Source organism: Lynx canadensis, chromosome B3 (genome assembly GCF_007474595.2).
Source record: "Lynx canadensis isolate LIC74 chromosome B3, mLynCan4.pri.v2, whole genome shotgun sequence".
NCBI classification, from domain to species: domain Eukaryota; kingdom Metazoa; phylum Chordata; class Mammalia; order Carnivora; family Felidae; genus Lynx; species Lynx canadensis.
Window position 1 is genome coordinate 38,505,491 of NC_044308.2, and position 17,221 is coordinate 38,522,711.

Consider the following 17,221-nt stretch of genomic DNA (forward strand, 5'->3'; position numbering starts at 1 on the left):
TAAGCTCTTTTTCCCACCCAACCTTCCCCAGAAGCACAGCTTTCTCCCCTAGCTGCCTAGCCCCCACCTGTGGAGAACGGACACAGCTCAAAGACAAGGCTGGGGTGGGGGGTCAGGGGAGCCCAGCCGACCTGGGAAGACACCACACGAGCTCGGGGTCACCGAGGCCTTACTATGCCAGGCCTTTTAAATACCGAGTCTTCTCGAACACTCAGAACACCAATGAGAAGCAAGCTATATGCTCCTGTGTACAGATGGGAGACACGGAGGCTGAGAGTCAGGGAGACGTCTGGCAAGACTGCATAGGGAGCTAATGGCTACTTGATGCTACAACAGATTACCCAGAGCCTAGATAATTGGGCTCTAGATGACACGGCAAATGCTGAGCTGTACTCCGGAGTTTCAGAAAAGCCGTTATTCAGTTGCGGGCGACGGCGGGTCAAAAGGTACAAACTTCCAGTTTTAAGATTCCCGGTATGTGACATACATTCCCGGTATGTGACATACAATGTGGTGACTACAGTTAACAATACTGAATCATACATTTGAAAGTTGCTAGAAGAGTGTGTGTGTGTGTGTGTGTGTGTGTGTATACACACACACATATATACATACATATATATATGTATATATGTATATATATGTATATATGTGTATATATGTATATACAGAGAGAGAGATTACTTTAAATACATATATATATATATATATATATATTTCTTTTTTTTTTTTAAGTAATCTCTACACCCCACGTGGTGCTTGAACTCACGACCCGGAGATCAAGAGCTGTATGCTCTACCAACCAAGCTAGCCAGGCGTCCCTAGGAGTACATCTTAAAAATTCTCATCCCAAGAAAAAAAATGTTGTGTGGTGATGGATGTTAACGAAACTTACTGTGGTGATCATTTCCCAATAGCTACATCTGGCAAATCAGCACGTTGTACACCTGCAACTAACACAATGTGATGTGTCAATCTTATCTCAGTTTTTTTTTTTAAATTTTTTTTTTTTTCAACATTAATTTATTTTTGGGACAGAGAGAGACAGAGCATGAACGGGGGAGGGGCAGAGAGAGAGGGAGACACAGAATCGGAAACAGGCTCCAGGCTCTGAGCCATCAGCCCAGAGCCCGACGCGGGGCTCGAACTCACGGACCGCGAGATCGTGACCTGGCTGAAGTCGGACGCTTAACCGACTGCGCCACCCAGGCGCCCCTCAGTTTTTTTTTTAAAGTTATGCTGGGCAGCTCCTCATTTCGGCTCGGGTCATGATCCCAGGGTTGTGGGATTGAGCCCCGTGTTGGACTCTGTGCTGAGTGTGGAGCGTGCTTGGGAGTTTTCTCTCTCCCTCTCTCTCTGTCCCCCCACCCCCAGCACACGCTCTCTCTCAAACTAAATATTTTTTAAAATAATAAATAAAAATATAAGGTGTGGTTGGGGAAGAGGGCCGCCCACGTTACAGACATAACAAGCTTCATCTGGGAACAGGATCTGACTTGGGTCTGCTTGTGAGAGAAAAACTTTCTCTGCTGGGAGTGAATGCATGCTTCCCTCTCAACTGCAGCCAGCCCCCTGTCCCGCTTGCAGGACGAGCTGACAGAGGGAAGGACAGGCTGCTTCCCACTTCCTTCCTGACCCAAAAGGCACACAAAGGCTGACAATTAAGCTAGGTAATACTGGAGGCGTTCAGAATCCATTTTTCTTTTCTTTTTCAGAATTTGGTTTTCCTTAGTACACTCCATTCCAAGAAATGGTCAACATTTTTAAAACAGGATGTTAACAAAAGCCACAGCAAAAGGTATAGAGGTTATACCAAAAAGAGAGGGGAAAGGGGGAGGGAGGGAGGGAGAGAAAAAGAAAGGAAAAGGGGTATTCAAGGGAAACACGGGTCCCGGAGTCTTGGTCTCTCATTTTCAATGACCCCCTAATATTTGGCAGAGCAGCCCCATTTTACAGACGTGGAAATCAAGGCTTAAGGAGATAGATGCCCCTTGCCAAAGATCACAAAGTAGCTTTTCCATTAAAAGAAACTGCCTTAAAGCACACATTTCCCCCTGCAGGCTCCCGGCTAATTCAGAGGACAGCAGATCTGCAATCTATCTCAAAGCCAATCACCCACCCGCAGGCAGGAAGACAATGCTGGCTAACTTGGATACTTCTCAGCCACAATTCAAGAAAGGGCAATTAACTAAAAAAACAAAACAAAAACAAAAACAAAAACTCTTTTGGCCCACTGAAGGCTAATTTTGCTCCGCAGGAGACTGGGGAAAAAAGACGATGGAAAAAAGACACGCAGTGATAGCCAGAGATCTGCTCATTTTTAAACATAAAGTGAGAATTTCTAATAACACCACTGAATTTATGGTGGTCCCAGCTCCACCAAAGCAAGTAAGGCATGACCGCTTATGCCTGGGTCACAGTCCGCATCACGCAGCAGAGAAGTTTGGAAAAGGAGGTCAAGAGGCCACTCATCAGTCATTTCTAGCTTAGCTTGGGACAGGCCTCCAAACAAAAGCACTTAGCCGAGTGTGTTTACCGATCTAAGGACAAATGTGAGCCAGATGGACCGGACAGTCCTCACGGAGTGTACTGAGCAGGGCCCTCCCCACACCACACACTCCTCTTTGGGAGAAGTGCTCCCCCCTCTCTGAGCTATCACCGCTCTGGGTGAACACCACAGAGAACGATGACCCCGGGCCCTAACGCCAGGCCACTCACTGCCCCCTATCCCCATCACGGTGATCCCAGCAGGTCTGGGCACATGATCCATATCAGTCCAATCAGTCCTTCCCCAGGATTTTACAACAGAAGGTGGGGGGCTCTTCCCTCCCTAATCAGACTAAAGCGAGAGACAAAGCTTCTCACAACGTAGAATCGGCCAGCCAGATAGGATAAAGCCACGATCAAAGAGAAACAAATGAGGGGTGCGCCCGGGTGGCTCAGCTGGTTAAGCATTCGACTTCAGCTCAGGTCATGATTTCATGGTGTGTGGGTTCGAGCCCCACATTGGGGTCTGTGCTGACAGCTCAGAGCCTGGAGCCTGCTTCAGATTCTGTGTCTCCCTCTCTCTTCTCTCTGCCCCTGCCCCGCTTGTGCTCTCTCAAAAATAAACATTAAAAAAAAAGAAAGAAAAAGAAAAATTTACAAAGAGCAACAAATGAGAGCACTCTAAGAGAATCTTTTTATACATACATCTTAAGTGAAGTCTAACACCTAATGGCGTTTGAGGCCCTGGACACCGTTATCGCTCAGGATGGCTGCATTCTTAGCTTCCTGGGGTTTGGTCCCTTTATTGTTTGAGCTAATTAGTGTGCACAAACAGCCAGGAATCCTAATATCCATTGGTTTTTATTAAGCGACATCGAAAATTACATTTTAAGTAGGCATATAGTGTTGTATGCAAATGGTGTCCCCAACTTTGCAGTCAGGCAGATCTGGGTTTGAATTCTAGCTCTACTCCTCACTAGCTAGCTCCAAGCAGGCCTAGAAGCTTCTTAGGAGTTTCTAGTTTATTGAACATTATATGTTCAGTGGGCTTTTAAATGCCCCAACATTAGGGCACCTGGGTGGCTCAGTCAGTTAAGTGTCTGACTCTTGATTTCAGCTCAGGCCATGATCTCCCGGTTCGTGAAATTGAGACCCTCTCTCTCTCTCCTTCTCTCTCTGTCCCTCTCCAGTGCTTGTGCTCTCTCTCTCCCTCTCGCTCTGTCTCTCTCAAAATAAACTTAAAAAAAAAAAAACCTTTAAATGCCACGACCTTGAGGCTGTTATACACACGTGCCCCTACAGTTTCATCCGAACCTGTGGACAGTTCCAGAAGATGGAGAAGAGATTACCCCTAAAGGAAGGAGGAAGATGAGGCTCAGAGACGATGACTCTGATAGGATCGGTCAGGGAGCTGATCGGTCAGGGAGCCAATGGCTGAGTTGGACAGAACTTTCTCTAAGGTTCTGTGGGCAGCCAGGATGACATAGGGAGGCAGGGGGCTCTGAGGCCACCCGGTGGGTGGCAGCTTTCTGGGGACTGAGCGCCTGGCACTGCCATCCAATGACAGCACTGCACACACTTCACAGGCAGGAGACACTTACTTCTAACTATAAACTTTGAAATGTGTGGTTTCCACGTGGAACCAGAAAACCCCACCACGTCAGTTTCTCATGAATCTGGTGCTACCAAGCCGAACACTGTTTCCCATCCTCACACTGAGATGCACCCGCTAGATTACACTGTCACTCTGTGGCGATGCACATTCAAAGCTGGGCTGTCTCAGGTGACGGTTAATGACATCTTCTCTTTGCTCGCTCACCAGACACGCTTTCCTGGGTCCATGGTCCTCCTCGGGAAGTTACCAGTAACTGAGGAGAGTGGCAGTCCCAGCCCCATGTTTCCCTTAGAAATGAGGCTGTGCGGGCTCCTGGGTGGCTCAGTCGGTTAAGTGTCTGACTTCAGCTCAGGTCATGATCTCGTGGTTCGTGAGTATAAGCCCTGCATCAGGCTCTCTGCTGTCAGCAGCAGAGCCAGATATGGAAATTCTGTCTCCTCTCTCTCTGCCCCTCCCCTGCTCATGCTGTCTCTCTCTCTCTCTCTCTCTCTCTCAAAAATAAACTTAAAAAGAAAGAAAGAAAGAAAGAAAGAAAGAAAGAAAGAAAGAAAGAAAGAAAAGAGAAAAGAGAAAAGAGAAGAGAAGAGAAGAGAAGAGAAGAGAAGAGAAAAGAAAAGAAAAGAAAAGAAAAGAAAAGAAAAGAAAAGAAAAGAAAAGAAAAGAAAAGAAAAGAAAAGAAAGAAACAAGCAGGCTGTGTGATGTGAGAGGGAACAGGATACAGATCTCCCAGGATCACCTCTCAGCCTGGGCTAACAGGCCTTTCCTAAAGGGAGCCGGTACGGCCTGGAGGCACAGGCTTGGGCCTCACACTCCCTTGTACCACTTGTACCACAGCCGCCTTGGGAAGGGTCACAGCGCAAGCCTTCCGACTCCCTTCGCCTCCCCATCTGGCCGGCACGTGCCCTTTGCTCTCCAGGGGCTGACCAGAATAAACCCTGACCACCTCTCTCCCACCTGCCTCCCCTCCCCCAACTCAGCTACTATCCTGACTCGGACCCACGGCAGCTCTTACTGGACCAGGGCAACAGCCTCCTAACCGACCTCTCCCCCCTTCCAGCTCCTCTTACCACAGCAGCCAGAGCCCTCGTCCTCAAAGGACAGCTCACCTTACTTCCATGTACAGGAGCCCTCCTTTGCTCCCCGCTGCCTGTGATAACGTCCAGCCCCTGAGCAGGACACTGAAGACCCCCCCTCCAGGGCCTCAAGCAGTCCTTACCGAACTCCACCACTCGCCATCGGGAACCCAGACTGCCCACCCAAACGACTTGTTCTTTCCTGGAAGGACGTACCGCTGTGTCTTCCGACTCTGTGCCACGATTCAGGTGTTCGCCTCTACCTGAGACGCCTTTCCTGGTGCTGCCACCTGTGTGTGTAACTTCTGCCTGTGCTGCACAGCTCAGCGCAAACACCACCTCCTCCACGATGCTTCCCTGATGGGATTGAGGAAGCACTCTCCCTCCTCCAGTGGCCCATCTGCCTCGCCTGAAGAGCTAAGAGGCACACTCATCTGGAGCCATAATCCATCGCCGTGGGTCTAGCAGCTGAGGTAATTCTAGAGAGAACGTGACTCACTTTTCTCACCAAGAGATCAGCATACTGGATTCTAGCTACTAATTAGCCACTCTCTGTTTCTCTCCATCTGTAAGGTGGAACAGTCTGGACAGAGTTCAAAGGAATTGGTTTTTCCCTGTAAATTCACTGCCCCCTTGAGATGATCACCATTGGTTGGCAGCTGAGACCGGTGGGCAAAGGAAGCAGGGGTGCAGCTGGGCCACCTCCTGGACACCGTGGGCAGCCCACAGATGGAAGCACAGGGGACACTCCCTTGCCACCCAGACAGGGACTGTAGTCAGGACAGAACCCTGCGTGCAGCCTCAGAGGCCACCCTGACTTTCTGCTCAAGGAAGCCTGGCAGGACACCAGAAAAGGCATGGCGGGTAGGCCAGTGCACAGAAGAAGCCACTCAGAAACTCATCAGTTGGGGCGCCTGGGTGGCTCAGTCTGTTAAGCATCCAACTTCGGCTCAGGTCATGATCTCACAGTTCGTGGGTTCAAGCCCCACGTCGGGCTCTGTGCTGACAGCTCAGAGCCTGGAGCCTAGAGCCTGTTTCAGATTCTGTTTCCCTCTCTCTCTCCATCCTGGCTCACACTCTGTCTCTTTCAAAAATGAATAGACGTTTTAAAAAATAACAAAAAAAAAAACTCATCACATCTGAGTCTGCCACAAACAGCTTATAAAACAACAACACAAAAAAACACTTGGGCCACTTCCAATCTTGTCTATCGGTGCCAACAGTAAGTCAGACTGAAGAGAGGAAGCCCTCAAGAGTCTAGACCCTGACCGTGGCTGAGGACCCAGTTCCTGTGGTGGCTGTTGCCAGCACACCCCAGAGGTGCTATGGAGACCCCCAGATGTCCCCTAGGACCGAGATCCCAGAACACTTTCAGAATCTAGGCAGAAGCCCTAACTCTCATTCCAACCAACGGCTCCCTGGGCAATAAGGCCGCCCTGGAGCAGACTCCTAGCAGGATGACCCGCGTACAAGCTACTCGAGCTCCGAAGAGAGCCATCGGCTGCGCGGCCCCTCAGAAATCTAGGCCAGCTTTCCGGTGCACTGCAGGCCTGGACTACCAGTCCAACACCACATATAAACATCAGGCAGGTTACACACTGCCCCAGCTGACGGAAGAAAAAAAACGACCCGAGGCATAACTTAAAACTACTCTTGGCATTTACTGATTTCATCGGCCAGCAACTCCAAGGCAGAAATAATTGATGGGCCAAGTTGTACGAACTCCCTATCAATTTAACTTATATAATGTTTCTTCAGGGTCTGGATCAAAATCAGCCCTTGATAACTACAGTGAGTGAAGAAGGATGAGCTGGCAGAGTGCAAATCCCGGCTATAAGCATGTAGCAGAGCCGCGTGCTAGGACCCCCCTCCCACCCCGTAACTCAGAGCCTAACCACTTGGTCAGCTCTGGATGCACCAGACCTAGGACCTCCTGCCAAAGATCGCCTCAAAACCTTTGTGGTTAATTCCTTTCAGAGCTTCAGGATCAGGGAAAAAAACCCTCCCCTACCTGTGCCATCCACCATGTTTTCATCAAGATCTGAAAGCTGAAAACGTCAGAGCTGAGCCTTGTGCTTAAATTCTAAAGTTCCCTCGGAGGAGGGGCAGCTGGCTGGCTCAGTCAGTTGAGCATCCGACTCTGGATTTCAGCACAGGTCGTGATCCCAGGGTCGTGAGACTGAGCCCTGCCGGGGCTCCTCGCTCAGCATGGAACCTGCGTAAGGCTTTCTCTTTCTCTTTCTCTCTCTCCCTCTGCCCCTCTCCCCTGCTTGCACTCTCTAAACAAAAAAATAAATAAAAACAAAAACAAACAAAACAAACAACAACAACAACAAAAACTCAGTAGTCAGGCAGCTTTTTCTGCAAAGGGACTACAGAACAAATATTTTAGGCTTTGAAAGCCATACGGTCTCTTTCACAAGCAACTACTCACCTTTGCCATTATAGCACAAAAGCAGTCACAGAAAACACTTAAATAAGCAAGCCGTGTTCCAACAAAACTTCATTATAGACAGTGAAATCTGAATTTCACACAATTATCACATGTCACAAAATTCTGAAAAACGACTCTTAGCTTGCAAGCCCTACAAAAATAGGCAGGAGACCATATGTAGCCTGTGGGCCACCAGTATGTCCACCCCTGCTTTAATGTTTAATTATGGTTTTGATCTGCTAGCAGTCTTTTGTCTTGCTGACCCAGGGCTTACTCCTATTTGTAGTGACAAGTAATTTTTTTCCTAACTTGCTAGCTTTCAGCATGTGTTCCGCCTCCCCCCCTTCTAGTAAGAAAACCCCTCTTTTCATCTGGGATATGCTCCTCCCAACAGCAAGTGTTTCTGAGACGGTGTCAACCAGAAAGCCCCATCTATCCTGCCCCGGGGGTGGGCTTATCACCAGGGAGGGTCGATCAGACCATCCTGGAACCGATGATTGGCCCAGAAGTGGGCAGGCACTCCAATCAGTGATTCTAGCCTAGAGGAGAACGGGCCGAGTTCTTTCTCTGGAAGACAGCACTAAGGACTGGGGCTAGTGAGGTCCATGCTGCCCCCAGTGAGAAGACTCAGACTGGAAAGGAAGCCCACACCAGGACGAGAAAAACCGAGAGGGAGCAGGCTCCTGACACTGTCATTTCAACCCCGTATTCATCCAGGCCTTCCAACAGGTAACCCACGGCAATATAGCCCCTCTTTTGATTAAGTAATCTCGCACTGGATTTCTGACACAACCAAAGAATCTGGACGAATGAGATCACATCAAATTCTGTTTGCAAGCTGGCAGGATAGCGATTTGTGCGTAAAAAAAAATGACATTGGCTGGGTCCTGCCATGTATTTAGTCACTTTTCCCCTGCTGGACTCTAAGCTCCCAGAGAACACAATTCATTTCCGAGCCATCTTTATGCCTGTGGTGATTTACTCAGTACCCTGCACTTGGTAGGTATTCTATGAATATTAATACAGATTATTACTTTACTCGGATGGGGGGAGCTACTGCGAGAAGGGCAAATAAAACATGGAGGAACATGTGCACGTACCCACCCATGACCATACACCAGAATGTTACCCAGAGATTCTAGAGAAGACTTCCACCCCCAGGGGGCTCATTGACCTAACACCCACTCCCTGACTAACGGCCCATAAACCACACGCATCAAGCTGAGCCACACAGCCTGCTTCGCCCATTGAACACCCAGGAGAAATAGAAAATAGTGTCTGCACAACACCCGGACACAGTGAGAGAGGACTTCAACCACCCCCCTCACCTCAGTCTGGTCGTTCTTTTTTTCTTTTTCTTCTCTCTTGTGACGGCACAGTGATTTAGTCTGGTCTCTCTAATTAAGTTGTTTCTTTCCAGCGCATCTTCTAACTCAGGCAAAAGGCCTGGAGGGCAAAGCATCCTGTGATGGGAACCGAAACCACCCCCTCAAGCAATAGGGACTGCCCCGAGGCCAGCGTGACAGACCCCAGGACAATGACGGACCTGACCTGTACTGCCCACCTGCCCGTACCCAGTGGCCTTTGTCCCCCGGTTTCCTTATATAAACCTGCAAGTATTTTCAGCACCTTAGGGACGCTAGTCTGCGGTCTTTCTGGTGTTGGCCTCACTGAAATTCCTCTCGGCTGGCCACATGCACGCACAAGGCAGGGTATCTCACTAGGACCAACGGCCCTTCAACTCACCTGTCGACCCGAAATAAATGAAACACTTTCAAGGGACTACTAAGTGGCTGAAAAAACAGTACCTAAATGGCACCTGAAAACAGCCCGTCTCTCCCCAACTACCGTTACTTCACTTCCTCGCACGGAAAAATGTCTAGGCACAGGTGTGCCCGGCTCTAGACCACCGACACTTTCCCACGCGTGAGGCTAAAAAGGCCTGACTGGCCCGGCAGACGCAACCCCGCGGCTGCTCGCTGTGGACTCTGGGCAGCTGCTTTTCTGCTTCCACCACCCAGGCTCCCAACCAGAGGAGCCCTGGTCTCTGCCTGACTCAAGTGTGTGGGTTCCACTCTTCAAAAAATTCTCTGACCTTTCCCAGGATCCTTCTAATGAGGAAGTTTCGAGATGCTTAAACCAAAGCAGACTGGTTTTTCCGTTGCTGGCCATCATAAAAAACTTCTCATCCAGCTGGCTAAGCAGCAGCGTGCACACATGGCCCACCGTGTTGGTCGAGCACGATTTTAAAGGCTTTGTAGGCATGATCTCAGTCCTCACAACTTTGTAGGTAGACTATTTTCTCCATTTCCCTGAGGTTTGGAGAAGTTAAATGACGTGCCCAAGGTTACACATTTTTAAGTAGCCCCATCAGAATGCAAACCCTGCCTTTTGTCACGGTGATCGAGTGGAAAAACTGGCCGTAATATTTTGTAGCTCCTTCCAACGAGGTAAGAGTCCATCCCTCTACTTTCTTAGTCCTGACTTGATCACATGACTTGCTTTCGCCAACAGGACATTAACACACCTGATGTACTCACAGGTTTCAATGGTGTTGAGCATTGTGGGTTACCCCACTCTTATCACTGAAACCCCAAGACCATCACAGGAAGAAGCCAGGGCGTTAGCCTCTCGGAGGATGAGCGAAAACACGAGGCGAGGTCCAACCAACCAGCTCACAAACTCAGAGGAAGTAATAAACTGTTGTTTTTAAACTACTAAGTGTTGGGCTGGTTTATTACCCAGCGGAAGCTACCTGAAATAATCTCGAAGTTATCACCAGTAAATCACTATCAACAAGTAGGAACAAATAAAAATGCGAAGCAGAGAAAAGCCTCTTCAGTCTTCCCCATTTTCCCTCAAGGACATAATGAGAAGTAACCGAGTTTAAATTTCATCAGGAAAGAATATATTTAGACCAGAGGAAGAACTTCCTGGCAGCAAGGAAGCCTAAAGACAGAGGCAGGGAGATTCACTGTCTCAGTGTCACCCTCACCCAGGTTTCCAGGAATCCTCCACTCACTGTTCTCGCTCAGCAATCGTGTTGTGTAAGAATACCATTCCACAGCCCAGGCCTTACAGGGAATTCTTACGGGACTTCTGGAGAAGACGCCAACAGCAGGAGTCTGAAGAGTAGAGCAGTCAGGCCAGGCTGCCTGTACACACTGCTCATTGGAGCAGAAGTCCTAGTGACTTCCCCTCCTTAGCTGGGCAAGTAATGAACTCTCCAGCACAGAGATCTGTCCAGAGAGTCGTCTGGCTCACAAAGCCACTCTTCATGCCAAAGAACAGTAATTGGTGGAGCCGGAAAAGAAATTCCTGAGAAAGTGGGGGCAGTACTGGGCAGAAGGGGAAAAGCAAGTCGGTTATTCCAGGAATGAGCTGAAACTTTCCTCTCTTTGGAACAGACATCAAGTTAGAACTCTCCATCAAGGACACAGAGCATGGTACATGGAAGGCAGTGGGAAGAGAGAAACACAGGACTAGATTAAGGACTGCGTTAAAAGTAGAAGACACGAGTTCTTGGCCCAGTTTCCCTGTTGATTCCTGTGTGTTCTGGCACAAGTTAATCACACATCCACCCATTTAACAGCCCTTCAAGGGCAAGCTATCCTCTGCTGTTACATTAGAGCCTGGGGATACGGAGATGAGGGAGACCTGTCCCCTGACTTGAGGAAACTCAGACTAGACAGAGAAAAACAAACTCTGAGCTGCGGTTTCCACAACTGAAAAATGGGCAAGAGACAAGGCTGTTGTCAACAGTAAATGAGAAAAGTCACTAAGGCACATAATACAGCACCTGGTACATAACAGATCCTCAATAAAGTCATTATTTATTATAGTAAGAAAGGGATGGACACTGCACCAAAGGAATACAGAGAAGGAGCACTTAATCCACTTTGGGAAGAGGCTGGTTCCCGGAACGCTTCTTGAAAGACATGTCTGAGCTAAACGGTAACATTATTACCATGGTAACAATATAACTAAGCTAAACAGTAACGTTATTTATTAATAGCTTACTGAGGAAGCCCTTTTAATTCTCACAAGTATACGAAATAAGTGTGTAATTTGCAATAACTGCTCTTTGGCATGAAAGATCCTCATTTTGTAGATGAATAAATAACTCAAGAGTTTACATACCCTGTATGTAAAAGACTTAAGATTTGAACTTGAACTGGCAGATCCCCAAGCCTTGGTGCTATACTTAAAAAGTTGAGCAGACTTAGTCTAGAAAAGATAGGAGTGTGAGGGACGGGGCGGGCTAGGGAAGTAAGGTTCCCAGGAAAGGCAAGTAATAATATGAGCAACGGTGAGAACACACAAGGTACAGCTCGAAAAAGGAATGAAATGTCACTGGGTCTCAAGTTCTTCACAAACTACACGAAGGCATAAGGGAGGCAATTAGCCTTTGTCAGGCCCTTCTTTACGCAAACCCTTTTGCAAGTTGCTTTCCGTATGTCATTTCCTTAATCCTCACAATAACCTAGGAGTAGGCAAGAGGATTCAATTTTATAGATGATACAATGGCTTTGCGCCACCAGAGCTCTTTACAACACAAATGGTCCCTCTGAGTGAGATTTAGAGGTCATTCGCAGCCCTCGAACCCAGCCCCATGCTCAAAACATGTTCGTTTCTCCTCTCCTTTCAGTTATTCCTATTTCCTAGAAATTAATATACAAACAAAAATATTCTATCCTGGAACTCAGAGGTCTTAAAAAAAAAAAAAAAAAAAAGAATAAGGTCCACATACTGCCGGAAAAGCGTTCCCCACACAAGTCATACCACACCTCCTTATTGATATGTTTCTTAATGGCCATTAGAAAAAGGACAACATGGTAGCTAGTGCAGTTAGGAAGTAGAAGGCTTTCTACAGTTTTCCATTTTAAGATTATAGTTTGACGCATATACACCTGTGAACCCACCACCAAAATCAAGACTTACTATTTTGATTACTCCAGAAAGTTCCCTCATATTCCTTTGAAGGCAATCCCCACTCCAGCCCCCATAACCCTCAGGCAACCACTAATCTAATTACAACGTTACTGTGGACTAATTACGTTTGTTGTATATACTCATATAAATGGAATCATACAGTAGATATTCTATTGTGTAGAGCTTATTTTTACTCAGCATGGTGTTTTTGAGATTCATCCAAACTGTTATCAACTGTTTGTTCATTTTTATTGTTGAGCTGCATTCCGTTGTTTGAATATATCAAAATTTGTTTATTTCAATTGTCTGGTGATGAGTATTTTGGCTGTTTCTAGTATGGGACTATTGTAAATAAAGATGGCATGAACATTTGTTCACAAGTCTTTGTGTGGACAAATGTATTCATTTCTCTTAATATGGAGAAGTAGGGTTGAGGGATTGATTGTATGGTTTAATTTTAATTTTTTTTTCAACATTTATTTATTTTTGGGACAGAGAGAGACAGAGCACGAACGGGGGAGGGGCAGAGAGAGAGGGAGACACAGAATCGGAAACAGGCTCCAGGCTCTGAGCCTTCAGCCCAGAGCCCGACGCGGGGCTCGAACTCACGGACCGCGAGATCGTGACCTGGCTGAAGTCGGACGCTTAACCGACTGCGCCACCCAGGCGCCCCAAGTACGGTTTAATTTTAAAAGAAACCACCAAACTCTCTTTCAAAGTGGTTGTCCCTTTTCCTGGCTGCTATTAAGAAACTTGCTTTATCACTAGTTTTCAGCAACATCATTGTTTCTGTTCGCTTTGGTTTTTTTTACAGCGTTATTGGTATATAATTTTCATACAATAAACCCCAACACTTAAAGTGAATCATTTGATGAATCTATATATGTGATCGTCACCACAATTAAGATTATAAATATATCACCCCCACAAGTCTCCTTGTGCTCCTTTGTAATTCTTCCCTTCCTCCCCTTCCCTCACTCCCCAGGCAACCACAGATTTGCATTTCATCACTGCAGATCAGTTTGCAATTTCTAGAATTATATAAATGGAATCACACAGTATGTGCTCTTTTTTTGTCTGTTTTACTTTTTCACGTATCAATGGTTTATTCTTTTTATTGCTGAGTAATATCCTAGCGTATGGATGTACCACAATTTGTTTATCCATTTAACTACTGACGGACGTTTGGGTTATTTCTAGTTTTGGGCTTATGCAAATAAAACTGCTCTGAACATTCATGGGCTTGAACGGACATATGCCTTCATTTCTTCAGGGAAAATCCTAAGAATGAAATGGCTGCATGTAGAGTAGGCACATGCTTAACATTTTAGGAAACGGATAAGCTGTTTTTCAACATGCTTGCACCATTTCACATTTCGGCCTGCAGTGTCTGAGAGTTCCAGTTGCTGTGCATCCACAGTAACACATGGGCAGACTCTGCAGACGTTCCAGACATTCCAGTGGGTGTGGAAGCATAGCTCACTGTGATCTGAATTTACATCTCCCTCATGACTAATGATATTCAATTATCTTTTCATGTGCTTATAAGCCACTCATCTATCTTCATTAGTAAAGTGTCTGTTCAAATGTTTACCCATTTTTTCCAACCGGGTGATGTTTTATTACCACACTGTGAGAGGTCTTTATGTATTTTAGACAATGTCACTTGATAGATAAAGGTTTTGTCAATATCTTCTCTTCATGTGGCTTGACTTTTCATTTTTGTCAGTATCTTTTGAACAGCAAATGTTTTCATTTAGATGGACTTCAATTTCTTGACTATTCCTTTACAGTTTGTGCCTTTTGTGACCTATTTAAAAACTCATGCTAAAACAGAGGTCACTAAGATAGTTTGTTTTCTTTCGAAAGTCTTATAGTTTTAACTCGTACAGTTAGATCTAAGATCCACTGAGAGTTCATCTTTGTTTATGGTGTGAGGTAATAGAGGGGGTTCATTTTTGTGCAAACGGATATACAGCTGTTCCAGAGTCATTTGTCGACAAGATTATCCTTCCACTACTGAACTACCTTGGAATCTTTGTCAAAACCCAACTGACTACATGCACGTGTCTATTTCTGAATTCTTCCTTCTGCTCTATTTGATCTGCTTAGCTTCACACCAATAGAACACTATTGATTATCACAGCTTTATAATAAATCTGGAAATCAGGTAGTCTAAATGTCCCAACTTTGTTGTTGTTCTTCAAAGCTGTTTTGGCTATTCTAGGTCCTTTGCATTTCCACACACATTTCAGACACAATTGGTCAATTCTACAAATAGGTTACTGAGATTTTCAATGGGATGGCCTTCTATCTACACATCAATTAAAGCAAAACTGATGCCTTACCAATCCTGACAGTGGGGGTGGTTGCGTAACAATGTGAACGTATTTACTGCCGGAAGTGTATGCTTAAAAATCATTAAGATAGTAAATTTTATGTTAAGTATATTTTACAGTTTTTTTAAAAGCAATTCCAATCTCAGGATTTTTCACCTAATCTACCGTTGCTCCTAAGCCGGCGGGCTGATTCCACCAGCCCACCCCGCTCCTCCTCAGCCCTCCCCCTCCTTGAACTTGACACCCTTAGCACACTGCAACGCGATCCACAGCACTGGGTCTTCCATTCTTCTGTCCTCTGGCTTCTTCATCTTTTTCTTTTTCCTAACAAGCTTTACTGAGGTATAATTTATATGTAATTTATATGCGAAGTGGTGCAAGTGGTCACAGCCACTGTAGCCGAAGGTTTGACGTTGGATAAATCCAGCCATCTACCACCTCAAGACAGAACGTTTCCAACCACCCCCCAAAAGTACCCTCATGCTTTTGATGTTCATTTCTCCCTAGACTTTCTGTCTCTACAGATCCGTTGTTGTTTTCTCCATTTTATATAAACGGAAACAGTTTGTACTGTTGTGTATCAGGCTTCTTTCATGCAGCATAAATGTATTTTGAGATTTAGCATCAGTAGCCTGTTCCTTTTCACCGGTGAATAGCACACTGTTACAGGAATAGACTGTAATTTCTCTCTTTGCTGACTGAAGAACATTTTGGTTCTTTCTACCATGTATACAGTTGCTTTCAACATGTGTATAGGAATCTGTATGGACATATGTGTTTCATTTATCTTGGATACATATCTAAGAGTGTATTATCATACAGTAAGTGTGTATGTACCTTTCTTTAAAAAAAAAAATCAGTTTCTTTTATAGTCAAACTCACATCCAGTCAGTCATGGCTTTGGGTCTATGCACTGTCTAGTCCAGTGGGAGGATGGTGACACTGGCGACTGGGTAACTAAGCTCCCATTGGGGCTCCGGCCTGGGCTTACTGGGTGACCATGGCTGTCACAGCCTCAGCTAACAGGTGTAACCTGTAACAGGCCAGACCAAAACAAGAGGGGGAACTTGCTGCCCTAGCCATCAAACTCACTAGTCAAAGACCTGGTGTGCCTGACTGGCTCAGTTAGTACAGTATGGGACTCTTGATCTCAGGGTCACGAGTTCAAGCCCCACCTTAGATGTAAAGATTACTTCAAAAATAACTAATAGTCGGGGCGCCTGGGTGGCTCAGTCGGTTGGGCGACCGACTTCGGCTTAGGTCACGATCTCGCAGTCCGTTGAGTTCGAGCCCCGCATCGGGCTCTGTGCTGACAGCTCAGAGCCTGAAGCCTGTTTCGGATTCTGTGTCTCCCTCTCTCTCTGACCCTCCCCCGTTCATGCCCTGTCTCAAAAATAAATAAACGTTAAAAAAAAAAAATTTTTTTTAATAAATAAATAAATAATAGTCACAGACTTGTTAATAAAAATTAAAAATACTATTCAATGGCTTTTACACCAAAACAAAACACAAAAGAGGATGCAACAACTTTTGATTTCAGCTCAAATTCAAAACATACTAACTAGCAAGTAATTTCTTACCTCTGTGCATAATCTTGTGCTTCTCCCTCAGGTATGTCAGACCTTTTATTACCTGGAGGAAAGACAATGTAACAAGATGGGAAACTGAAGTGGGGGTGGTTAAAATACAGTCAGCCTCTCTATTTTAAAATGATATAGAAAATATTTCAACTAACATCGCAAAATTGCCCTCTTCCCTTATTTTTTATTTGATTTCCAACCTGTCATATCAAGAAAGCATCTTTTTTAGATGATATATAGTTATTTTTAAGCAATGTTGATTATTGCAAGTTTATATAACTTTACAAACCCCTGTGCTTGGGGCTCCTGGATGGTTCAGTCGGTTGAGAATCTGACTCTTGATTTTGGCTCAGGTCATGATCTCACGGTTCATGAGATTGAGCCCATGTCAGACTCTGTGCTGACAGTGCACACAGACTGCTTGGGATTGATTCTTTCTCTCTCTCTCTCTCTCTCTCTCTCTCTCTCTCTCTCTCTTTCTCTCTCTCTCTCTCCCTCTCTCTCTCTGCCCCTGTCCCTCTCGCGCACGTGCATGCTCTCAAAGTAAATAAACTTATATAGGAGGGAAGGAAGGAAGGGAGGGAGAGAAAGAAACAAAGAAAGAAGAAAAAGAAAAGGAAAAGGAAAAGAAAAAGAAAACGGAAAGAAAAAGAGAAAAGAAAAAGAAAAAAGAAAATGTGCTTGGATTCGTTTTTTTCCTAAAGCTACAAATATAAAAAGAGGCCTTCTCCTGCCACAAATGGGAATTCTTTTGGATATC

At 45.8% G+C, this 17,221-nt stretch overlaps 1 protein-coding gene and 1 long non-coding RNA gene across 2 annotated transcripts in view; one reads left to right on the forward strand and one right to left on the reverse strand.

Annotated features, from left to right (window-relative positions):
- The window catches only part of MAP2K1 (mitogen-activated protein kinase kinase 1), a 79,847-nt gene that overhangs the window by 14,234 nt on the left and 48,392 nt on the right, over window positions 1-17,221 (reverse strand). The window contains exon 5 of the mRNA XM_030317871.1: window positions 16,462-16,513. Within this exon, the coding sequence (XP_030173731.1) occupies window positions 16,462-16,513 (52 nt within the window). The remainder of the gene's footprint in view (window positions 1-16,461; window positions 16,514-17,221) is intronic.
- On the forward strand, window positions 723-11,887 carry LOC115515776. The gene is made up of 3 exons (XR_003969405.1): window positions 723-817; window positions 6,205-6,209; window positions 11,876-11,887. It is a non-coding gene; the product is annotated as an uncharacterized LOC115515776 (long non-coding RNA).